Source organism: Globicephala melas, chromosome 20 (genome assembly GCF_963455315.2).
Source record: "Globicephala melas chromosome 20, mGloMel1.2, whole genome shotgun sequence".
NCBI classification, from domain to species: Eukaryota; Metazoa; Chordata; class Mammalia; order Artiodactyla; family Delphinidae; genus Globicephala; species Globicephala melas.
The window spans coordinates 14,913,125-14,939,234 of record NC_083333.1 but is presented as its reverse complement, the minus strand read 5'-3'; the positions used below and the strand labels follow the sequence as shown (position 1 = coordinate 14,939,234).

The window sequence follows — 26,110 nt, the reverse complement described above, 5'->3', positions numbered from 1 at the left end:
GAAAAATGAAACTTGCCAGATGTCCAACAGTTAGTAAGCGGGGCAACCTGCGTTAAAATCGGGCAGTCTGGGGCCAAAGCATATACTTTTAGCCACTTCCCCACACGGCCTCCTACTAGTAGGAACACTGCCAGCCACACACAGCTCCTCATCTAATATATACCATTTCAGAGAAATTTGTTTTGCTCTTAAAATAATCATGCTTGTTACAATTTAGAGACATAGGTTTCCATGAAATAAAAAAGGTGCTTTCTCCACCCATTAAGGAAACAAGCAAAAATGGAGATGTATGTAGAAACCAGTGTCCTCTACTGGGGGTGATTTTGCACCTGCCCTCCCCAGGGGACATTTGGCCACATACGGAGACATGTTTGTTGTCACAACTAGGGGGGAGGTTGCTGCTTGCGTCTAGTGGGTAGAGGCCAGGGATGTAGCTAAACATCCTGAAACGCACAAGACAGATCCTTGCAACAAAGAATTTTCAGGCCCAAGACAGCCTTAGTGCCTAAGTTGAGAAAACCATGATCTGGACCAAACATTTTACCAATGAGGAAACTGAGGCCAAGAAGATATAAGTGACTTTTCCACAATTCCACACCTGTGTCCCTGGGTCCTACCAAATTCGCATGCACATTCTTGGCCCCAGCCCAGACTGACCAAATCAGAAATTCTGGTGGTGTGGTCCAACAAAGCATCTTTTAATAAGCCCTCCGGGTGATTCTGATGCATGCTGAAGTCCAAGAACCACTGCAGTCCAGTCAGTTCTTCGATTTCTACTCGTACTTGCTTCTGCCCAGGTGTCTCCATTCACACCTGCAGACTGACCCCCCTCCACCTCTCAAGGAGCCTGAGTCCTCCGATCCTTCTGCCCCACCTGCCATGGAGAGGACATGTCCCTGCAGCCCACTCACCTGGACCAGCCAGGCTTGATCCTGTGGGTCTTGGTGTGAACCCAAGCTCCACGGTCCTCAAGCATTCTCTCTTTACTTCACAGTCTCCCTCTCAACTCTGGTTCTCAATGTTTGCTGAACATGAGAACCATGCAGGAAGGTTTTCTTTGAACTTTGATGCCTAGGCCCTGCCCCAGACCAATGAAATCAAAATCTTTGGGGTGGAGACTGTGCATTTGTGCACTGCTATTTTTCAGAATTGCCAGGCAATTCTAACGTGCAACCAGGGTGGAGAATACCGCACCCAGGGCAGCTTGTCTCCAACTTCATGGTGCCTATGACCCACTGGGCGTCTTGTGAAAACGCAGATTCTGTTACAGCAGGTCTGTGGTGGGTTTGAGAGTCTGCGTTTCTAATAGGTGCCCAGGGGATGCTGATGCTGCTGGTCCGCCGCTGGAGCAGCACGGGGCTAGCTGCCACCACCCGACCCAGCAACCTCCACTGTCCATTCTCAGGAGTGGCCTTGCCCCAGGACCACAACGCCCCATTCCAATTCATGACCCTCCACTGCCTCTTGACTAGATGGGCTCACTTTCTTTCAGTTTCTACAGGCTTTAACTGCACCTCTTGAATGGAACTTCCTTCCTGCCTTATATTTTAGATGCATGTGTAGGTCTTACTTCTCTATATTGCAGCCCAGCTCTGACATCAAATGATCAGTCCTGCTATCTACACAAGCCACGTGTGCTTGTCTGACCACAGTGGCTTGACTGGATATCTTAAGAATGACATCCTTCCCTCCAAAGACTGGAAGTTGGTGATCACAGACGGTTCTGCCCCTATACCCTCCCACCCAGGTAGGGCCTTGCATCAGACACAATGGTGAAGAATCAAAGTCATCCCATCTTACCCGCAGGTGATAAATTTTAAGGAGGTCATCGGCTAGCCCTAGGCTATGCTCCTCCTCTCAGCTTTTTCTCCACATCCCTCTACGTTGCCCCCCTACATTCTAGGGAAGTGGCCCATTCATTCTGTGGTCCCCTGGGGTCATTCTCTTCTCCAGCCTTTGCCCCCAAATGCCATGCATTATTAAAATCCTGCCTGGCTCACTCCATGCTTCTCTCTGCAGTGGCAGATTAGAGTCTGCTGCCTTCAGGAAGTACAAACCACTCATCACTTTTAACATTTAGAAAAATATTTCTATGTTTTTACCTTAGACCTTAAACTCCTATATAAAGGGTGTTCCCTTGGCTCTGAGTTCCCTTGGCTCTGAGAGGCTACCATTTGTTCAGCTCCTTGAGTACTTGGAACACTGCTATGATGGGCTCCCGAGTCTCTGCTAGCTGCTCTGCTGCTTCTAGCCACTTGCTGCCCCAGCCCAGCCCATTGCCAGGGCTCGTACCTGTGGAAGGGACAAAGTGGCAGGGATGCCTGACCAGGCAGTGTGGAGGGGGACCAGGGGCTGGAGGTACAGAGTAGTGGCACATGTCCCCTGGCCCAGATAACCCAAGGCCTAGGGAGCTGATTGCAATAGTAGTGGCAAAATTCCCCCCAAAAGTATGTAGTAACTTATACATTTTAAAAATAACAGAGTAATTGTTCTTGGAATTGCCACAGTTTTCCCAATTGGATATGCAATTCTGCTTGACCAATCTGACAAAGACATGAAAATTTCCACCTCCAAGAATACCGAGGCATGCTCACTTTTGTAGAAGTTACTGGGAAGAGGGGCACAGACATGTGAGGAGAGGAAAGGAGGAGAGGCAGGAGAGGAGGGGTAAGGCGGGTAGAACTGTCACAGCTGGTGCAGCTTCTGCACCAATATGCCAGCCTGGATTGCAGCGTGAACAGTTAGTGCAATTTTCTCCTTGGATGGGTCTATGATTTTAAATGGTACTAGCTCAGATTTTGCCCAGGTTGTTGTCAGACCACTTTCTTAAGAATGTTTCCTATGATGTATTCCTAGATGAGAGTGTGGAAGCATCAGGGAATTCCAGATTGAATTTATTTCATTTAATTCCAGAAGCAAAAGGGAATTAATCTTGAACTCATCACTGACCTTGTGTTTGGCAATTTCAAAATACTGTAAGGCAAATCCACAGCATCTGTCTACTATGCACTGGGGACAGTGGCTGTTGGGCACTGCCTCATCGGTTAGGACACTGTTAAGTTTGTTAAGATAGCCAGAGCCTGGCCAGCTGAGAAGGAGTGAACAGTGCAGGGGAGACTGCTGAGACCAGGGAGTAGACCCTTCTTCCCTGTGCTGTGTTCCAGCCTTCTACTTTTCTTCAACCCATTTCCTGCAGGGTTCAGGTAATAATGATAGTAATGATGAACATCACCCCCACCCCCACCATCATCATCATCGTGGTCATCACCATCATCAACACCACCACCATTACCACCATCACCATGGTCATCACCATCAGCATCAGAATCACCACCACCACCACCACCACCATCACCATCACCATCATAACAGAGACTAACATTTATTGTGTGCCTACTATGTGTAGGGCTTTGTTTTAAGTGCTTTACATATGTTAACTCAATAATTACTACAACTGCATCTAGTAGGTATTAGTATTATTAACTCCCTTTACAAATGCGGAACTTGAGACATGGACTTGCCCAAGGCCACACAGCCAGTAAAGTGGCAGAACCAGAACTGAACACTGGCAGTGTGGTTTCAGAGCTTACACACATAACCACTTCTCCCCTGCCTTGTCTGGCGAACTCCACTCTACAAGAACCTGCTTCTTTTAAAAGCCGAATTCCATGTGGAACTTGTTTATACCTCTGGAGCCCAAGAAGAGGTCTCTGCTGACCTTGTTGTGGCTCCCACCTTTTGCTCTTCCCCTGGGCTCCTTGTGGGGACACATGGAGACAGCCCGTCAGCAACCACAGGCACTGGGTGCTGCATCGGGACACCACAGGTGTGACTATTCATGATGAATGGTCCTGGGTTTAAGTGAGGCAGTAAGAGCAGCACAGCCTAGCTGATGAGAACAAGAAGTGCTCTCCAGAAGCTGTGGGAGGAAGCCAGGAAAGGGGGCAGAAAATCATAAAAGCAAAGATGAAAGAGGTGGACATAAAGATGGGTAGAAATAATTATGGGTTATCGATCCCAATAGACACTGTGGCAAGAAGCTTATGCTTCCCTCTTGATTTTCAGAACCGTTCTAGGCCTAGAATTAGTACTTCAAGAAAGGTTCATTTTCTTTTACTCTACATCTTATATCACAAAACTCAGTCTTTACAGAAGCATCATTCCTGGTTCCAAGTTGTGAGGTGACTACTTGGAGGTGAATGCAGTCAGTGGACGTGTTTTGTTTGTTCAGCTCAGGTTTTGTTTTTGATTAAATAAATTGCCAACTTTTAGAAATCTAGAGATTTTTAATAAAAATCTGGACTCTCAGCTTCTCCTTAAAATGTAAAAGATCTGGCAACACCGGCCTCATATTCTCACGAGGCAGAGGTGTGCTGGTAAACGTGTAACAACCAGCTCTCCTGGGAAAAACAAATGCCTCTGTAGGATTTGCCCATTTCCGTGGCAGCCAACGTCAGGCTGCCAGTGTGACGGCACAATCAGCTCTTGTGAACCAAGCCAGTCAAAGGTTTTCAGCTGAGAGGGTGTTCAGGCAGCTCTGTGACTTACTTCTTCTACCTACTCCTACTGAATCAAACAACCCTAAGGAAAGGGAAGACCCCGTATCACTCCTGGCAACAAGAGAAGAACCTACATTTCTGCAACTTTCAGGAGCTTCACCAAGAAACGATGCAGACAAGCATCAGCAAGTTGGTACAAAGCAGACTTTCAGCAAAGGTTTGTTCACTTTTTTCTACCCCCGCTCTTTCTGCTGCTCCCACTGTCTATGGGATCCTTACCCCAATCCAAATCCTCTCCATCTTTTCAAGGCCTGGCTTCAAGATAACAGAAATCAAATCACATCTAGAACATTGAAGAGTGTCTCAAGAACTCAAGATTTTTGAAGTTAGGAATAGTGTCCTATTCAACTGGGGACCCTTCACACTAGCCTTGAGCACAGCACTGACTACGCTGTAGGTGTTTAGTAAGCGCTTCCTGGATGACTTGAAAGACAAGTGCCATGCTTAGGGGAAATCTAACCAAAAACTGACTTTCTTCATCCAACAACACTCATGCTGCTCCCTCACTTTGTCCATAATTAGGTGAGCGAGGCTGAGGGAGGTGGGGTGCCTGGCTAGGATGCTCAGCAAGGAAATGGATGAGCTGAATTTCAAGTCCTGGTCTGACAACTTCCCAAGTCTGTGCCTCTTCTAAGGAGCTGGGCTCTGCCATCTTTTTGGATCCTTTCCTACCCTATGAAGCAGGTGCATGGATGTTCTTTCTTCCTGTTTCACAGAGGAGGAAATGGAAAATCATGGCCAGTAAATGGATCCATCTTGGTAGGGACCAGCACAATACCCATAACCCTGCACCCAGGCCTGATTTTAGCAGGTGGAAGAAAGGTCAGGAAATGCAACAGGGGAAAGGGTAGAGGCAAGGGGATGAGGAGAGGGTAAAAGCAAGAGGATGTACAAGTCCTCAGTGCTTGGCACGAAGACCACAGCGCTCCCATCAAGTTCTGGCCCCCATACCTGCACAGCCACCACTGACAAGACCTCCACGGAGATTCGATTAAACTCATCAAAACAGCCCCAGGCACCGGTCTGAGCAAGGCCCTTGTAGATGTTGCCGCAAGACTGCAACAAAATGTACAAAGATTAAATTACTATCTGCTGGGCTTACTGTTACGCATCTAAGTAATCTTCCATCCCCTTTATCGTAGAACTTCCAGTTCCCTAAAGACCACTGGTTAGAAACTCGTATTAAAATTTCAAGGACAATTAAAATTTTGATGGCTTTGGGTGCCAACATAAGTCATGGGATCAAACAGAACCTTTTCAAGACACTTCGACCAAAATCCCTTTAAAATGTCATCAGGCTTGTATTGATTCTGTAGCTTTCAAAATCCCAGGAAACGAATAGAATATTATATTTCTTGCACCATACAAATAAAAATCCTTCCACTCAGCCTTCGGCATGTGCTGATGAAAAAGTTTATGTCTGTCTCTTTGAATTCATGCAAAATACTCAGGTTTCCCAGAGTGATGGGAAGCTGGAGATGTGGGTGGGAAGGGATAACCTCTTTTGGAAATAAACTACAGGTAAATCTTTTTAAATGAGAGTAAGGGGATAATTTCAGATGGGAGATGGTATATCTGTCCTAAAAGTGAAAACCACTCTGGCCATTCAGTGTGAACTAGTAAACCATGGAGCCATATAAAGGGAGAGACGGCTGGGAGACACTCAAGGCCATTGGCAAGGAAACATCACTGATGTGCTCAGAACATGCAAATAGTCGAAGAGTCCATTCATTTACTCAGTGGGCAGTTTTTGACTATCTGCTCCATGCATAGCTCACGTGCTAGACTCAGAGAGGCTCAGTCCCTCTAAGAGCTTCTAGTTAGGTTGTGGAGATAAGGCATACAAATAAAACAGGTAAATTGCTACATGAGCAGTGGTTCCAATGGATAAATATAGATCACAGATGTTATGCAGTTCAGAGACGGGTGGGTCAAAGTGCTCTAGATGGATCCGTTTTGCCAAAGAAGTGAATTTCACATAGTACTACAACAGCACTTTCCAAAGTTTATTTCATGGAATGCCAAAGCTGGGAGATGCTCCTTGAAGACAAGACTCTCTGGTAAATCAAGTTTGGAAAACACTGCTTTCTATAACCCACTTTGGTCAATTTACAATGTATAAGGGCATTTTAAGGGCCCTGAGAAGTCAGGCAAAATTAAATTAGTTCAACTTTGTTATATGGCTAGGATTTTTTTTTTTTCTCATGTGACCCCTGATTTTCTCAGAATGCATTCTGGCAAACATTAGCATAGTGGAAGGAACACAAGAACAGAACCAGAAGATCTGGAGTATTGATATCTCACAGAAGTACATGGTATCTTCAGAACATACATTGGAATCATGGCTTAATAAGATAACAGTGTCTGTGCAGGCATAGCAGAAGGGTAAGGGCTTTCCAGGAGGAGGAAGGATTATGGACAAAGGATGAGCAAAGTCATGGTATGTACAGAGAAAAATAAAGGTGTCATTTTGGCATGAAAGTTGATTTAATAAAGAGGGTCATGGTTCTGAAAAGGCTTGAATTATTATAAGAGATCTTTGGAGGTTTGGAGCAGAGAAAAACATGATTAAATCAGTATTTTAGGAGACCCAGTCTAACATCACATAAGCTAGGTTAGATGCGGGGCAGACTTTGAAAACAGAGGGAAGAAGCAACCCCACCTTTTACCAAGCTCCTTGAATTAAGTGATTTCTCTATTCATGCAACAAATCTACTCTGAGTCTGTGCTATGTGCTAGGGGTTGTCCTAGGTCATGAGGATTCAGCCCTGAACAAGGGAGAATTGACCCGATCCTCAGGGTTTTGGATCCTAACAGGGAAAACAGACAACGAACACTAAACTATCAGTAGTGATAAGTCCCAATGGAGTCTTAACATGAAGGTAATGTGGCTATTTATTTATTCATTCTGTTTTATTGAAATGTAATGGACATGTAGCTATTTCAGATTGAGAAGTCACAGTCTCCCTGAGGAGGTGACATAAGTTCTAGGCATTGTGTTTGTGTGCTCAAAAAAATTCTGCAGGTGGATATTGCTAGTATTATATTCATGAGTGTGTGTGTGTGTGTGTATACATATGTATATATACACGTATATATAATAAAACGTAATATATATTTTATATTTCATTTATATGACAGGCTTATATTCCCGAACTTCTGCTTAGTATTTGTGACATTTGACAGGTTGCCATATATACATGACATTTGACAGGTTGCCACACACACACATATATATATATGTAAAATAATAAAACAACCTGTCTGGGTCTTCCCTGGTGGCGCAGTGGTTGAGAGTCCGCCTGTCGATGCAGGGGACACGGGTTCATGCCCCGGTCCGGGAGGATCCCACATGTCGCGCGGAGCGGCTGGGCCCGTGAGCCATGGCCGCTGAGCCTGCGCGTCCGGAGCCTGTGCTCCGCAACATGAGAGGCCACAACAGTGAGAGGCCCGCGTACCGCAAAAGGAAAAACAAACAAACAAACAAGAAACAACCTGTCAACTATCACGTATACACACATTACATATATGTATATCACATACACACATTATATATATATCGCCACCTGTCAAAGGTTATAAACACTAAGTCAGAGTTTTGAGAATCAAAATCCATGCTTCTCCAGCTAACAGTGGTTTTAAAACATTTTAAAGCTGTGGATACCTTTCATCAAATGGAAATCCAATACATAAAACAGAAGAAAGTAGAGTTTCCATAGGGGGATAATCGTCACCCCACACTTTACCCCCAAGGGCCTGAGCAGAACCCAGGACTCCATGTGGCCCCGTTTTTTGACAGGAAACAATTAAGATGTCACCACAACAGCACAATGGTACCATTAGCTGGGCTGGGCTGGGCTGTTGCCTTGCCATAACACGGTGAGTTTCTGGGACAGCATAAGGGCTCTCAGAATAAGGTTGAAGGCCTGGAAGCGAGAGCATTGCTGAAGGAAGAATAAACATTGCTGACTGATTGGAATGATGGAAGGAAGGACAGGAAACAATTAAGATGTCTTAAGATGTCCACCCTGGCCTACGGGGAAAAATAAGATGATTAGTATTGATGCAATGAGGAACCTGGCCGGAAGGAAACAGGGAGTCAGCAGGAACTGTCTGAGAAGAGTATTGACCGAATATGAGAGAAGGGCATCCAAACGGAGGCCTCTACTGCCTAGTTAAAGACACTACCAGAACTTGGGTTAAGCTGGAAAACAGATTCAGGAGTCATCCGTATAAAAGTAAAACTTGAAGTGATGAAAGGGGGTCAAAAATGAGATCAAGAAGGCAAGACCAGATAGAATTGTGGAAGGATAATGTTTCAGAAGCGTAGAGAGCAGGGTTTCTCAAGGAGTGGGAGTTCTATAGTATCGATGCCATGGAGAAGTCACAGAATTCCAGATACTTTCAGATTCAAAGTCATTTGATGTTTCAGCAATAGCCTCTCCAGATTGAGGTCCAGGGGGAAAGTATTGCTGCTATAATATGAAGAACGTCTTAGCACTAAAACAGCAACCATTTCCAGAGAAAGTGGCTAGTTTTATGGGTTTTCCAACCAGCACTAGTAGAGTAAAGCAAACCCTAACCCTAACCCTTTCCCCCAAGCCTCCACACAGTTCTTGAGTCCACCCCATTACCCAACGCCTCCCTACAGAATTCCTGAGGTAGAGGGGATTGTGAGGGTCCTTGACAAAGCCCAAACTCTCCTCTTTCCTCCTCCTCTGTTTCACCACCGACCCACGCCCTCCCCATGTTCACTAAGTATCATTTAATTTTTTCAAGCCTCTCAATCTTTCTTTTCCGTTTCTGCTACCCCATCATCCGGCTTCTCTGCTTCTCTGGTTTGAACGACTGCAATGTTCTTCCTAAAAATGTTCCTCCCCCCACTTCCAGTCTCTTCCTGTCTCCCTTCATCTGGCTGCCCAGGGAGTCTTCCTTAAAGAGCGTTTGTCTTCATCACGCTCCTGCTTCAGTCCTGCAGCCTGCACCGTTTCTGGGGCCTGACACCTCAAGGTCAGAGCTTCCCAGTGGTCTTGTGTTCCTCCTTTCCCTGCTCAACCCCATCTCCCAGCCTCCCCTGTTCCCCAAGCCACTCAAATGGACTCCACCGTGGTTCCATGTTTGTTTCTAGATTGTTCTCTGGAGATACTGAAACAGAATGGGCTGCTGTGAGTGATGCTGGTGAAGGCTCTTTCTGACCTTCACTCCTTTCCTCTCCTCACCCCAGACAAACCCTGTGAAGAGAGCTCAGGGTGAAGTCAGCACAGGGAGCAGGGGAAGGACAGCAACTGCACAAAGAACTCGGTCCTGTTTTTGAAGCTGATGTTTTAGTGGGTGGGGTTGAGTTAAAATGTCGCACGCCCTGTTTGGTGCTCATCCAAACCTTAACAACCTTAAACAACCTCAGCTCTCACCTCCTCCACGATGTCTTTTCTGACCAGCGCACTTGGTGGCTCTCCCACAGCTCTGGAGCATTCCAGGGATTAGAGTTCGTAGAACACGCATTAGCACTCAGGGTAATGCTGTCTGCTATCTCCCCTAATTATTTCATATATCGTTCCTGTCTCTCCTAATGGACTGGGTTATGCTCACCCTATCTATCTATCTATCTAACTATCTATCTGCCATTCATCTATTATCTCTCTCTCTCATCTCTCTGTCATCTACCTATGTATCTTTATTTTCTTTCTTTCTTCCTTCCTCCTTTCCTTCCTTCCTTCCTTCCTACCCATCTATCTCTTATATGTCTATCTATCTATCTATCATCTATCATTTATCTATCTATTTATATCTATCTATCATTCATCTATTATCTCTCTCATCTCTGTCATCTGTTGACCTGCCTATGTTTTCTTTCCTTTTTTCCTTCCTTCTTTCTTCCTTTCTTTTTCTTTCTTTCTCTCTTTCTTTATCATCTATCTATCTACCTACCTATCTATCTCTGATATCCTCCCATGATTCCCAACAGATGCTGAGCAATGGTGATGCTCAATAAATTAAGTTGATTGCTGGTGTGTACTCTGAGATAAAAATAATTCTGAATAGCTGGACAACAAAGGGAAGAGGAGGTTTGCAAACTGCTTACTTATTGAGGCTGTTTGGTTACAAAGGATGTTTGGTGTCTAGGAAGGGATCACCTTACCTTTGCTGTATCTCACTACAGCTATGCCTACTGTTCTTGCTCTGATCTGTGTCTGTACTAGATGCACATGACTGAAGCTTTGCACAGTTCAGACAAATTAAGGGCAGACTCCTCCTTTCACCCTGTACTCTTAGAGGAATTGGTGGGGTCAGGGTTCAGTAATAAGTTTTTTTTTTTTTTGCGTTACGCTGGCCTTTCACTGTTGTGGCCTCTCCCGTTGCGGAGCACAGGCTCCAGACGTGCAGGCTCAGCGGCCATGGCTCACGGGCCCAGCCGCTCCGTGGAATGTGGGATCTTCCCGGACCGGGGCACGAACCCGTGTCCCCTGCATCAGCAGGCAGACTCTCAACCACTGTGCCACCAGGGAAGCCCCTAAATTTATTTTTAAATTAAATTTATTTTACAGGCAATATATCACATCATATATACATATAAATATTTGATCTATTTAGTGCAAATGTTTTCTTTTTCCACTCTAAATTTATTTACCTGCTATTCTATTTTCAAAAGGGAACTTAAGGTAGTTTACAAAAATACATACAATAAAACAAAATAGAAATGAGACAGTGAGACAATCTGTTATTATGCTTTTTTCAAAAAAAAGAATCTGAATAAGGTCTAGTTGTGAGCAGAATGTTGCTAGCAGAGAAGTGACCTAATGGGCCTCTTGTCTCTTTTTCATTTGTCTATGACACAGAGCCCGGAATACATTAAAAAATGTAAAAATGATGAGTGCCTGGATGAAGAACATTACCCTTGCACTTGTCTTTGTGTACCTCTTGCTAAGAATAGAGGTTACTCTAGTATGTCTTCGGAAGCCAAACTTAGAATATTTTGCCCTTGTAGAAATTCTGGGGAAATGCCCACTTTTACACAAGAGCACATCTATGACTTTTATGTGAAGATTTTTATATCAGCCACTTATGAGCCTTTCTGTGGTTCTGGGTCAAATAATGAATTTAGGCCTTTGGATATATGTTCAGCTTCTCCATTTTATAGATGACGAAAGGAAGACCCCAGAGGTGAAGTCATCTCTCTGTGGTTGCCAAGCTCATCAGTGGAAGTGGATTCCACGGTGCTAAAGTTTACAGGGAGGTCCACAAGCTCCTGAGGGCAAGGGTCCTCAGGCCTCCAGTGAAGGAGCAGGGACGTCCCTGTCTGGGCCTCTGAGCTGGACCAGGGTGGCGAGGATGAAGCCGTGGCCCAGCTCCTAGTCCCCCCGAGGCTGGGCCTGTACCTTGTAGTCCATCTGCTCGGAGCAGTTAAACACGTAGACCATGATGCCCAGCGCTCGGCCCAGGTCCTTGGTGGTCTCTGTCTTGCCTGTGCCTGCAGGTCCTGCTGGAGCCCCACTCATGGTCAGGTGCAGAGACTGGGTGAGGGTGATGTAGCACCTGCCAAACACAGGAGGGTGGAGGTCACTCTCAGTGCCACAGGTGGCCCCACAAATAGCTCTGGCCCTGCTGGGTCCTAGTGAGATAGAGCTGAGGTTCAAGGCCGTGAGAGACTTGGCACAGCTTCTGTGAAGGAAAGCCCAGAGCCCCCCGCTCTGGTCCCCTCTGCGCTGTGGGTGGAACTTTCTAAAGGATCATCTGATCATGATGCTCCCCCGCTGAAGGGCACCAGGGGCTCTCAGCCCGGCCCTTCCTGACCTTGCCCCCGCTTACTTCTCTAGCTCATTTCTCATTGGTTCCTTCCCCCCAGCCCCAGTATGTTTAAGTCCATTCATGAAGAGCTATTTTCACTTGCCCAGTGCTATGGTCTGAACACTTGTGTCCCCACTAAATTCATATGTTGAAATCCTAACCCCCAAAGACTGTGGTGTTAGGAGGTGGGGCCTTTGGGAGGTGACGAGGTCATGAAGGTGGAGCCCTCATGACTGGGCTCAGTGCCTTATTAAGGTAGAGCGGTCCTTGCCCCTTCTACCATGTGAAAACACCATGAGAAGGCACCAGCTGTGAGCCAGAAAAAGGGCCCTCACAAGAGCACGACTATGCTGGCACCTTGATCTTGGACTTCCCAGCGTCCAAAACTGTTGAGGTCAAGTCCCCCGAAAACTGAGTTCCTCTACCGAGTTAATGATTAACCTCTTTACCCAAAACATTATTCCTTTTCTCGTCCAACACCTGTTCCCCTCAAGATTGAGGGGTATCAAAGTGGGGATTGAAACTGCATACAAGCCCCTGTGCCCCTGTCCTTTAAGATAACAGCCTTTTGCTTTAGTCTCCCAGGCCTCCCCTGAGTCTCCAAAGGCTGGTTCAAGAGTTAATGATTAGGAAATGCGAAGATGGAGAAACAAAGAATACCTGTTGGACCGGGAAACTGGTACAGTTTAGACTCTAGACGAGTCCCACAGCAGGTCCCGAACACCCAGGCCCCTGAAAGCTACAGATACAGGCCCGACACCCCCCCCAAGCTGTTCTCACCGGAAGCAGACCCCACCAGGTGAAAATTGCCAACCGCCAGCACTTAGAGCCCAGACCGGTTGAAACCAGATGATTGGTGATACTCGAAACTTCACATTGAAGCCAACCAATTCGCAAATAGGACAAGCCAACCAGGCTCCCTGCAGCCCCCTCCCTCACTCTCACGCTGCCTTTAAAACCTTTGTCTCCTAACCGGCAACTTGGAGATGGTCTTAGGACACTAGTCCACCATCTTCCCACGTTGCTGGGCTCCTGAATAAAGCAACTTTTCCTTTTCCACCAACACTTGTCTCTCGAATTGGCCTGTCGAGCGGCGAGCAGCTGAACTTGGGTTCCGTCCGGCCTTGTCCAGTTACACCGTGAGAAATACATTTCTGTTGTTTATAAGCCACCTAGTCTTTGGTATTTTGTTATAGCTGACTGAACAGACTAAGGTGCCAGACACAGTAGGACTGTGCTTGTCCTTCTCTCCTCCCCCATCCAGCTCCTGACCGTTCCTAGAATCTACCTGGATCAGGTTCCGCTTAGCTGATGGTTCCTAGCCCCCTGGGGCTCATTTTTGCCATGACTTCACCCGCAAGTATTCCCTGAGCCCTCAACAATGGGGTGAGCGAGCAGAGTAGCTCAGCTGAGCTCCCACTCCACTGCGCTCCACTGTGACTCCCAACTATATATGTCATACACCTCTTCCACATATATCCTCATAAGAAGATGACAAAATGTGCCTTTGGATAATAAGCCCATAAAAAGATGCTCAAAATCATTGATCATTAGGGAAATGCAAATTAAACCCACAGTGAGATACCATGACACACCCACTAGGAGAGCTACAATCAAAAAGACAGACAATAACAAGTGCTGGTGAGGATGTGAGAAAACTGGAAACCTCATGCATTGCTGGTGGGAATGTTAAATGGTACAGCTACTTAGGAAGACAGCTTGACAGTTTCTTAAAAAGTAAAGTTTACCATATGATTCATCAATTCCCCTTCTAGGAATTACCCAAGGATAATATGAACATATGTTCACACAAAGACTTATGCAGGAATGTTCAAAGCAGCAATATCCATAACGCTAAGAAACTGGAAACAACCCAAATGTCCATCAACTGTGAATGGAATAACAAAATGTGATATATCCATGCAATGGAATACTATTTAGCAGTATAATGGAATGAAGTACTGATACACGTTACAACATGGATGAACCTGAAAAACATTATGCTAAGTGAAGGAAGTCAGATACAAAAGATCTCATATTATTTCATTTATGAAATGTCTGGAAAACACAGAGATAGACAGAAGATCAGTGGCTGCCTAGGAAGGGAGGTGAGGCTGAGTTCGGACTGAAAACAGGGTGACGGCAATGTTCTAAAACTAGATTGTGGTAATGGCTGCACAAGTCTAAGAATTTACTAAAAATCATCGATTTGTACATTTGTAATGGGTGAACTTTAAGACATGTAAATTATATCTCAATAAAGCTTTTAAAACCGTGCCATTGACCTTTTTAATACTTAGAGAATCAGTACAGAGGCTTTCAACTTGCAGGCTAGATGGGGAGGGGACATCTGAGGGGTCCTCTGAAATGCACCCTCTTTGGTTCTGAATCTGATGCTAGAGTTGACCAGAAACTCTGAGTTAACACCTTTCTTGCCAGATGGTGACTGCATCCTCACTGCAACCAAAATTGTTTTGAAAAGACTTGGAGTTCCTGAACTCTCCTTTAATTAAGTGTGAAATTCCCATAGCTACCTCAGCCTTTGAAGATGAAACCCAGGAAGGTAGTTTCTCCAGGTGGAGAGGAGAGTATGCAGAATTATGATTCTACTTGGAGTTTTCCTGTGCAATGGGGGGCTGGCTGCATTTAACTCCTGGTGAGCTGGGCTCACGCAGCTGCCTCACTTTTCCCTGTGGATTAAGCTCACATCAGAGTTGTTGATCTGTTAGGTGGGCCACGAAGTGAGGTGAGTCAGGGGTAAGGTGAAAAGCTAGGTCCCATCTCACCTTGCTCGGTCACTGTTACCATTTGGCAATGCTTCTCTCCAACACTGGTAGCTAGATCTTCAGAGTTCCATGTGCAGCCTTAACTGTACCTGCTCTCCTAGGCTGAATTCTGGCTCCAGACTGGCCCCAAGGTCTTCTACCTCTGCCAACCTCAGGTTCCTTCCAGAACCTGGAGGGCCTGCTGCAGCCCTGTAACCCCCCAGGAGGAAAGGCAGCTGCCTGGATGGGTGGAATCCTGGCCCCCAGGCAACTCTCCCCACTCTCTCTCCCACCCCCTTTCTGTCCCATGGCTGCCTTCTCTGCCAGCCAGAGGGCAATTCAGACCTCTTCTCTCTGCAGCAGCAGGGCTCTCAAGGAATCTGAGAGTCTAGAAGCACAAGGTTCCACAAAAATAGAATTCTTATAGAAAACTCAAGAATCTCCCAAAAGAAACCCTTAGAACTGGGTGTCAATCTCTTTTTGAGTATCTACTGAGCTTCTGATTATCGCCAGAAGAAGCACGTGGGGGGAAATGTCAAAATACATATACATTTGCCCATAATAATAGAACTCTAGAGCTGGAAGGCATTTCTGAGATCAACTAATCTAATCTCCTTAAATTACAGATGGACTGACTGATGTTCAGGGAGGGGAAGTGGGCTGGCTGTCTAAGGAGTTCTAATAACCAAGGCAGGGACAGTGGGGCTTTAGCATGGGCCATGAGGAAAACACAAAGAAAAGAAAGAAAGAGTATTCCCTTCTTCTGCGTGGGGGGCCACTGAGCCAGCAGGATGTCCTAGTTCTTTGGGACACACGCTCCTCCTCTAAGATTCTGTCTGTGGTCTTTAGTTAGATGGTTAGATCCATCTCTTTAAACATCTAAGCCGGCTCCTTCAATCTGCTCCTGTTTCCTAGTGAGGGGGGCAGATCATGCTATTGTGGTTTAAGGCAAGGACTCAGGAGTCAGACACACTGAGTTCAAATCTTGCCTCTACTGCAAAGTGTTTATGAAACTCGGCCAGGTTATTAAACTTTGGTGACTTAAAAACATGTGTCACTGGGGTCCATCACACAGTATTTTCTTTGTACAAAGGAATTTAGATAAATCTGCTGCCTCAGAAACAACTGCATTGTGAAAATGGGAAGGAATCCTTTAAGAAGAGCTGTTGCCTTAACCAACTGACCACAACATGAATATGGATCAATGTAGTCTGACTGCATATTGGGAAGACAGGCCTTTAGTGCTGGAAGAGGCCTCAGAGGCTTGGCTCTTTAACCATGCCAGGCTTCTCCCATTAAATCCTTCAAATACAATCACAGAGCCTTTTCTTCCAGTGAGCCATGTTTATTATTTTAGAAGCCAGCTCCTTCCACCGTGGGTCAGTTCTAATTGTTTGAAAGGCCTTCCTAATATCGAGCTGAAGCGGGTTTTGTTTTCTTCGGGCAAATGATGTCTACAGGCTTTGTTCTTATCTGACCCACCAGGCTCTTGTGAGGACAAGATGAGACAAGAGATATGAAAGTGCCTTGGAAAACAGAAAGCTGATCCACTTTCAAGGTATTATTTCTTAAGGTAATAAATATATGAAATGTAGCTTTCCTTTTTTTAGACAAACAACTGGCAGATTAATGAAAATATCAAAGGTGTTGTACCTTGACTTCAGGTATGTATAGACTGGCTATCCCAGACGTGTGGTCTGGCTAATCTTAGAGTTGGTGAAATCACTTGATTTGTATTCATTTCCTATTGCTACCACACAATAAGGGCTTAAAACAACACCCATTTATTATCTCACTTCTGTATGTCAGAAGTCCAGGTGGCTCCTCTACTGAGGGTCTCACAGGGCCAAAATCAAGGTCCAGTTTGGCTGGACCCTTATCTGGACACTCTGGGGAAGAACCTGCTTCCAAGCTCATTTGAATTCTTGGCCGAATTAAATTCTACCAGTTGTAGTACTGAGGTCCTAGGTGCATGCTGAGGCTGGGGGATCTCTCAGCTCCTAGAGGCCACTGTACCATCCTTGCACAGGGCTCCCTCCATCCTCAAAATCAGCAATGGCATGAAAAATTCTTCTCATGCTTCAAGCCTCTCTGACCTTCCCTCTGCCCTCAGCCAGGAGAAGGCTCTACTTTTAAGGTCTCATATAATTATACTGGTTCACCTGAATAATTTCCTTTTTGCGGTAAAGCAAAATATAATCATGAGAATAATATCATCCTATTTATAGTTTTCACCCACGTTCAAAGAAGAGGAGATGATACAAGGGAAAACATCGCTGGGGATCATTCCTCGAATTCCACCTACCACGTGGTTCAATAATCATAACTGAGGAATGAACGTGGATGCAACAATATCTACCTGGAGGGAGGCCTCTAGTGGCATTACCAGGACACAGACTCCTGATGTTCAATATATTCATAGATAACTTGGATTAAGAAATAATTGATTAGATAGAAGGTAGACCAAAATTCTAAATAATTTTAGCAATTGAAAATGATGTGGTAGACCCAACAAAGTGAAATTTAAGAAGAACAAATGCAAATTAATCTTCCAAGCACTCGCATGTACATGGAATGGGGGCAATGTGGTTAGATGGCAAGTCACAGGAAAAAGACCCAGGGATTGTGATAGGTTCCCAGCTCAACATAAGAAACAGCACTAATAGAAGAATGTCCTTAGCAACAACCGAAAACAAATCTGTCCATCTTATAATATTTTAATATTTAAAATTTGAAAATTGTCCTCAGCATAAATACCTCCAATTCTAAGATCCATTCCTTACGCCACGTGGTTATGAGGTCCTTCATCACCTAGTGCTCATCTTTGTTTGCCTACACTAGTTGGTAAATGTCTTTCTCAAAACGTGACAGGAAGAACTGAGAGCAATGAGTGACATATGATCTACCAAAAATAACACACACTTAGTAACTAAACTTGAATAGTTTAATTATGCTTCATATTATGTGTATGGTTCAAATATAACTAGAAATTCTAGAAGTGACTTAAAAGGAGAATCAAGAGCATAATTCTTAGAATTTTTAATATGGGGCAGTAGATGGGAAAAATAGGAGATAAATTTACAAAAAAACAATTTTCTCCTATATGTAAATGAAAAGAAAGTTAAAGATATAATGAAATTAAGCAAAGATTTCTCAGTTACAACACCAAAAGCACAGTCCATAAAAGAAAAATCTGACAACCTGGACCTCATCAACATTAAAAACTTTTGGATTTCAAAAGATGCCGTGAAGAAAATGAAAAGATAAACAACAGGCTGGGATAAAATATTTGCAAACATATATGCAATATGTCCAGAATATACAAAGAAGTCTTAGAACTCAAAAAAGAGTACAAACAGATCAATCAAAAAATAGATAAATGATATGAACAGAAATGATGCCAAAGAAGATATATAAATGGCCAACAAGCACATGAAAATATGCTCAATAACATTATTACAGAAATGCAAATTAAAACTCAAATGAGATGCTACTTCACATCCACTAGAATGGCTACAATAAATAAGACAGATAATAATAAATGTCAAGGATGTGGAGAAATGAGAAGCCTCATACATTGCTGGTGGGGATATAAGACGATCCAGCCACTTTGGAAAATAATTTGGCAGTTTATCAAAAAGTTAAACATAAAACTGCTGTACTACCCAGCAATTTCTCCCCTAGGTATACACCCAAGAGAAATGAAAACATACATCCACGCAAAGACTTGCAAGCAAATGTTCACAGCAGCATTGTTTATAATAGCCCCAAACTGAAAATTACCTAAGATGACTATATAGACAAAATGTGTCATATCTGTAAAATGGAATATTATTCAGAAATAATAAATAACAAACTACTGACACATGTTCTATCATGGATGAACCCCAAAACATTATGCAAAATGAAACAAGTCAGACACAAGAGACCACATGTTGTATTGTTCCATTTATAAGAAATGTCCGGAATAGGCAAGTTTATACAGACAGAAAGTAGATTAGTGGTTGACCAGGGCTGGGGGTGGGAGTGAGGATCAACTACAAATGGGCATGAGGGATCTTACTGAGGGGCATAAACATGTTGCAAAATTGATTTATGGTGATGGTTACACTACTTGATAAAGTTACTAACACTTGGAATGGGTGAAATTTTTGACATAAAATAAAGCTCAATAAAGTTGTTTTAAAATATATATACATAGGGACTTCCCTGGCAGTCCAGTGGTTAAGACTCCGTGCTTCCACTGCAGGGGGCACAGGTTCAATCACTGGTCAGGGAACTAAGATCCTGCATGCTGTGTGGCACGGTCAAAAAAAAAAACCCACAAAAAACAAAACAAAACAAATATATATATATATATATATATATAAAGTGAAGAAACAATCTTATATAGGACCAAAAAAATTAAAAACTACATAGAGATAACAATAAGAAACACTCAAAACCTATATGAAGATACTTATAAACTTTTCTGAGAAACATAATTGAAGGTATGAACAAAGAAAAACAAATCACATATTATAAAGATGGCCTGGCCATTCTTTCAAAATTAATTTGAAGGTTTTAAGGCTCACCAATCAAAACCCTAATAATTTATATTTTAGAACTTGACAAAATGATGAAAGCTCATTTGAAAGAACAGAAGAACTTTAAAAAAAAGGAAAGGAAAATGAAAATGAATGATACAGACCTTTACTATAAAAATATTACCACTCACAATAAAGTTACAATCCTTAAAGAGTATTGCATATAGATGGCTTAATATACTGATGAAACAGAATAAGAATAGATACTTTGAAGCAGTTTGATAGACTCAAAATTGAATATGGTTGAGCAAACATCACAAACCAGTGAGGGAAAGGACCCATAACTCATGTGCTGGGCCTACTGACTACTTAGAAACAGCAACAACAAAACATTTAATTATATGCTCCCTAACATAGTTTCTATGGGATTTCCTTTCCCAGGACTCCACACTTTGGAAAGCCATCTCTCCTCTACATGGAGTATTCCCATGGGGCTGTCAATCAAAGTATTTCCCACCTTGCCAGAAGCCGCCTGCCAATGCAGGGGACACGGGTTTGAGCCCTGGTCTGGGAAGATCCAACATGCCATGGAGCAACTAAGCCCCTGTACCACAACTACTGAGCCTGCTCTCTAGAGCCCATGAGCCGCAACTACTGAGCCCGTGAGACACAACTACTGAAGCCCACGTACCTAGAGCCCGTGCTCTGCAACAAGAGAAGCCACTGCAATGAGAAGTCCGCGCACCACAAGGAAGAGTAGCCCCCGCTCGCCACAACTAGAGAAAGCCCTCACAAGCAACAAAGACCCAACGCAGCCAAAAATAAATAAGTAAAATTAATTTATTAAAAAAAGCTGTCCCACAAGGGGTGGGCACAAGGCTCAGCCTAAGCAAAATACTCCATCTCATTGTTTGCAGTAACTGGCTCAGAGACGGGCACATGATCCAAACAGGACCAATCAGGGTCCCTTTAAGGAGTTTGACATATGGTGCTGGGAAAGAGAGGGTCTCTCTTCCTCCTGGATCTGGCGTGGGCCATCTTTCCAGCCAAAGAAAAACAATGCAAGAAAGGAATCAGCTCTCAGAAGAGAGCAAAGCCATGGTAAGAGAGAGACAGTAAAGCCCTGATAGCTCCCTGTTCAGGCCCGAAAGCTAGTTACACTGCAGCAAGCTGGACTCCTTCCCCAGAAGTCTGACTTAACAAGTCCTCTTTCTGTTTAAGTTAGTTTGAATTAGTTCAAGTTAAGTTAGGCTTCTATCACTTGTAACCAAAAATGTTTTTTTGTTTTTTTTTTACAAAAATGTTTTGATGAAAACATTCACTTTACTCAGTAGTCAAAAAATTTACCAAAGAATTAAAAAAGGTTAAAGGAAAAAGTAAAATAACATAAACTATAATACAATACAGGTGAATATTAAACTGATCTTAAAATGGGCAGGAACTTGCTAAGTGTAAAAGTAATAAAATGAGCAATGATAATAACAACAAATTCACAGGAGAAGGAAATCTAACAGCCAATAAACACATAAAATGCTCAAGCCTGTGAGTAATTAAGAACATCAAGATCCAAATGAGATACCATTTTGACTTATAAAGTTAATAATATTTTAAACAATAATACTTAATGCTGGTAAGGATATTGTGAGATGACCACCTCATAAACTGCTAGTGACAGTGGGAACAATACCTTTTTTAAGAATAACTTGAAAGTACGTATCATCTAATTATCCTGCTTCTTGGAATCCCTCCTGGGGAAATAATGAGAAATATAGTAAAAATTTATATATAAGTGAGTTCACAGCAGCTTTATTTTTAGCAGTAAGAGCTTAGATACAACTTAAATGGCCCATAATGTGGTTATGTTACATAAACTATGGGATACTTGTAAATAGAAGATAATCCAGCTACAAGAGGGGTTTAGAAGAATATTTAGAGAGTATATACATGATATATTGTTACATGAAAAAGTCTATGATATTTTATGTACAGCATATGGTGGCAATTTCATTTTTTCAAAATCTACATGAGAATGAAACAGACTGAATATTAACAACGGTTATTCCTGGTAACTTTTATTTTCTTTGTTTACAGATTACTAAGTTTTTCAAAAATAGTATCAGATGAAAACTTAAAAAGAATTGCTGGATCATATGGTAGTCCTATTTTTAATTCTCTGAGGAACCTCCATACTGTTTTCCATAGTGGCTGCACCAATTTACATTCCCACTAACAGTGAACTAGGGTTCCCTTTTCTCCACATCCCCACCAACATTTATTATTTGTTGTCTTTTTATGATAGTTATTCCAACAGGTGTGAAGTGATATCTCATTGTGGTTTTGATTTGCATTTCCCTAATGATTAGTGATGTTGAGCATCTTTTCATGTGCCTGCTGGCCATGTGTATGTCTTCTTTGGAAAAATGTCTGTTCAGGTCTCCTGCACATTTTAAAATCAGATTGTTTTTTTGATGGAGTTGTATGAGCTCTCTTATGTATTTTGGATATTAACCCCTTCTCAGACATATCATTTGTAAATATCTTCTCCCACTCAGCAGGTTGTCTTTTTGTTTTGTTGATGGTTTCCTTCACTGTACAAAAGCTTTTAAAAGAATGAGATTTTGCCATTTGCAACAATATGGATGGTCTTGGAGGGTATTATGCTTAGTGAAGTTAAGTCAAACTGAGAAAGACAAATACTGTATGTTTTCACTTATATGTGTAATCCAGAAAATAAAATGAATGAATATAACAAAACAGACTCACAGATACAGAGAACAAACTAGTGGTTACCATTGGGGAGAGGACTGGAGAGAGGGATAAGATAGGGGAAGGGGATTAAGAAGTTTGAACTATTATGCATAAAATAAATAAGATACAAGGATGTAATGTACAGCACAGGAAATACAACCAATATTTTATAATAACTTTAAATGGAGTATAATGTATAAAAACATTGAATCACTATCCTGTATACCCGAAACTAATATAGCACTGTAGGTCAACTATATTTCAATTAAAAAAACTTAAAAAGAAAGTGTAAGACTTTGCTAGTTGCGTCCTACCCAGCAAATCACCCTCAAAGACTCTTGCATCAATTATCTCTCACCCACTTGCAGTAGTGCCTGAGAAATTAAGAGGTACTCAAAATTGATAAGCTGTTGATTAAAACAGTACTTCCAGTACGGGGCTGAAAGGGGTGTTTGTGTGCGAACGTGAGGGAAGGGGGGTAAAGGGGGAGGAGATCATCCACAGGTTAAGAAACAACTTAGGAGAATGGCTTTTGTTCAGCCTGAAAAAGTATCTCCATTTAGTCCTTCAACTTAGCAGTGTGCCAAAGTCCTGTGACAATGGCTGAGCCATTGTACCTACTTATACATTCAGGTCCCATCCAGGCAGTGGGAAATTCCAAAGAAACAGGCACAATCAGTCGGACGTACTGTAATGCGGTTGTGCTTTTAATGAATGTGCAGAGGTTGTACGGATAAATTGTCCATTTGATTAATTCCTCTGGCAGGAGAGAATTAAACGTACTTAAGCTACACGCTAGCAAAAGCCGAATGCTCTTTAAAATGTGATTTTCTGTGTTGAGGCCAATTTCTTTCTGGGCAAAACATTTCTTGAGATAATAATGGAAGTCAATGAGAAAATGGAATTCACCATATAAATATTCACTATGTACTACTTTGTCAGAAAAGTATCTCATGTGCAAAACAAGGTCAAGGTCTGCATAGTATTTGCCATTCTTTGCAGCAAATCTTTCTTGCAAGTTCCTATTTGCATCCTTTCATATGAGAGGTGATAAACGCCTATTTTAGAAATAATTCACTGTCAAAACTTTACCCTTTCCCTCTATGAGGTATCTGGCATTAGAGTACTAGAGACCTCTAAACCCAAAAGAGGTAATTATCTTCTTCAACTCCTGGGCAGGTATGAAGACCCAGGGAAAAGACAGTGCTGTATTTTTTATCACTTGGAATGATAATGTCTGGTGTGCCTGTGGGTAGGAAGGAAATATTTTGAATGGTATGGGAAGCTGGGCACACTACTCCGAATCTCAGAAGTCATTTCCCTGCCTTTACACAAGGAGTATTTCGTGAATGCCTATTATTTGCTGGACACGGTGCTGGGTCCTGGGGCAGAGCAGAGAGCAAATCAAAGCCAATGTTTTCGTGGAACATACAGTCACAGTGAGAGACAGACATTAACCAAGTTGCTCAAATATATAATGGCTTCATTATTCTGTTCCGAGCGATATAAATTCCGAAACTATTAGCTCCAAGTCCAAGGCAGGCAGAAAAGCTCACTGCCAAAGAGAACATTCTTCCCAAAGCCCTTCCTGTTTAGGACTGGTGTGCTGCTGAGAATCATCATAAAGACAAAGAGCACATGAGAGGGTCCCCTGTGAATGAAGCTTGAGGTGGGAAAACTTTTCCCTGAACCCACAGTGAATGAGCCCCTCCAACTGATCATGACCCAGGAAAGCCCGGGTAAAAGCCCGAGATGCCCAAAGCCCCAGAGGTGCTGCAGCCTTTACTGTTCCAGCTGCAGAGGGACCTGCATCCCTCTGAACCTACGCTGTCTGCCTTTCGTCCTCAGCTGGGACAGCGAGCAGGGTGGTGCCCAGCGAGAGCAGGAGACAGCGTAGCGGCTGCTGCTGCTTCTTTGGGAGCCAAGGCACAGGTGGAGTCCTGTGTGGATCCCTCCTCTGAACCGACCTCCCCTTCCTGATTCTGTCATTCTTACAATAATCAACTACCCTTCATTCATCAATGGATAATAATTCAACATCTACTAGGTACTGGTGATAATAGCAACAAACAAGACAGACAAAGGTCCCTGAGAGCAAAAAAGTTTACATTCCAAAGGGGACTGCTGCCAATAAGCAAGAAGGCAAGTTCATTTCAGAATGTGGGAAATGTAAGGAAGAGGATAAACGGAGGGATGCATAGGGTTATTGCTGTGTGTGTTTGTAAATTTTTTTCTACATATGTCATATTTCCCTCAATAGAAGTGGAGTTTAACTTTTAGTCATCTTTGTATTCCCAGTGACTAGTTCAGGGTCTGGCATGAATTCATTTATAATGAATATGAATGACAGAGAGTATGGTAAAAGAAATTGTGAGCTCCTGAATGGTAGGGACCTTGCTCTCATCTTTGTATTCCCAAAGTGAGAGGTGCTAAATAAATGTGCCAGTTGATTGATAAGAAAATAGTCATAGGAATTATTTACTGAGCACTTATTATGCCCTGAACTCCTTAACAAGCATTCCTGTTTTTTATCCTTACAAAATTCACTTCAAGTGGGAGTTACTACCTCCATTTCATGGATGAATAAACCAAGAATCATGTCAAGGTTTTCATGGTCAAACAACAGCTGGTATGTGTCACAGCTGGAATGAGAATCCAGGTGTGTAGGACTGCCTAGTCATGCCTCAAAAAGTCTGGCTCATCGATTTGCTCCGGGGTTTGCTCTGATACGGGCTCTGCCCTACACCCTTTCAGTTTTATTTTACCTCTGTTGGGTTGCGTCTGGCCCTCCCCCTGCAGCTCTGTGGGCAAGTGACACTGGGTGGTCATTGGATGGTGTGAGCCAAACAGCAGGAGGGTTCTCTGTCAGTGGCTGACTCCAGTGCTCACCTGTCTGTCAAAGGCGTGATCACCAGGCGAGGTGTATTTCCCAGGTACTCATAGGAGTATAGAAACTGAGCATCACAGATGTTGGCAAAGCAGTGTTTGGCCTCGTCATCCCAGCGATGCCGCAGCTGGGACAGCCAGAGGAAAGCCTGGGCATTGTCCACCTAGAGAGGGCAGGCAGAGGAGGTGGGTGAATCACAGGGTGCAATAGGTAGCAGGCGGCCTCGTGGCCACAGGATTCACAGGGGTCTGGATGACCTGGGTGTTGGGTGTTGTGTACCGGTCAGGAGAGCAGTATGCTGCCCACCACAGCACAGGAAGCATGAGCCGCTCAGATGACGCTGTTTTGCTGGGGTTTTAAAGGCACGAGCAACCACCGTGATCCTCTCCCAGTTCCCTGGCTGGTGCAGAGTTTGCAGCCCCTGTGTTTTAGCCATATGTGAGCTTCTCCCTAACCTCAAAATTCACGGTGTAGGTGCCCAGAAAGAGCGACGCTCCTGTGAGTCTGGAACTCACCTTCTGAGCAATCATCTTGGCCACCACATCCCGGGCATGGACATCGATGGTGCATATGGTCATGACCTTCTGCCGGTCTCCCGTGGAGAGCTGGCCGATCAGCATGGTGATGAGGGTTTTGAGCTGGGCCACTTGTTTCTTGTAATAGTCCTTCATGGCACTCTCGTAGCCTTCCTCCAGCCTGGCAAATGCCATGCCCACCTCTGTGGTCCACCAGATCTGAGTGCAGGTCAGGGCCACCTGTGGCACCAAGAGTCACTTAGTAAAGCCATTACCAGGACTGTCTCCCAAACCAGCCCAGTCCCCACACAGCATGGGCTGAGAA

At 43.6% G+C, this 26,110-nt stretch overlaps 1 protein-coding gene across 1 annotated transcript in view; it reads right to left on the bottom strand.

The window, feature by feature from the left end:
* The window catches only part of DNAH9 (dynein axonemal heavy chain 9), a 299,063-nt gene that overhangs the window by 180,468 nt on the left and 92,485 nt on the right, over positions 1 to 26,110 (bottom strand). Inside the window, exons 25-28 of the mRNA XM_030861390.2 lie at positions 25,786 to 26,025; positions 25,273 to 25,433; positions 11,936 to 12,092; positions 5,511 to 5,615 (exon numbers count right to left, since the gene is read on the bottom strand). Coding sequence (XP_030717250.2) covers positions 5,511 to 5,615; positions 11,936 to 12,092; positions 25,273 to 25,433; positions 25,786 to 26,025 — 663 coding nt within the window. The remainder of the gene's footprint in view (positions 1 to 5,510; positions 5,616 to 11,935; positions 12,093 to 25,272; positions 25,434 to 25,785; positions 26,026 to 26,110) is intronic.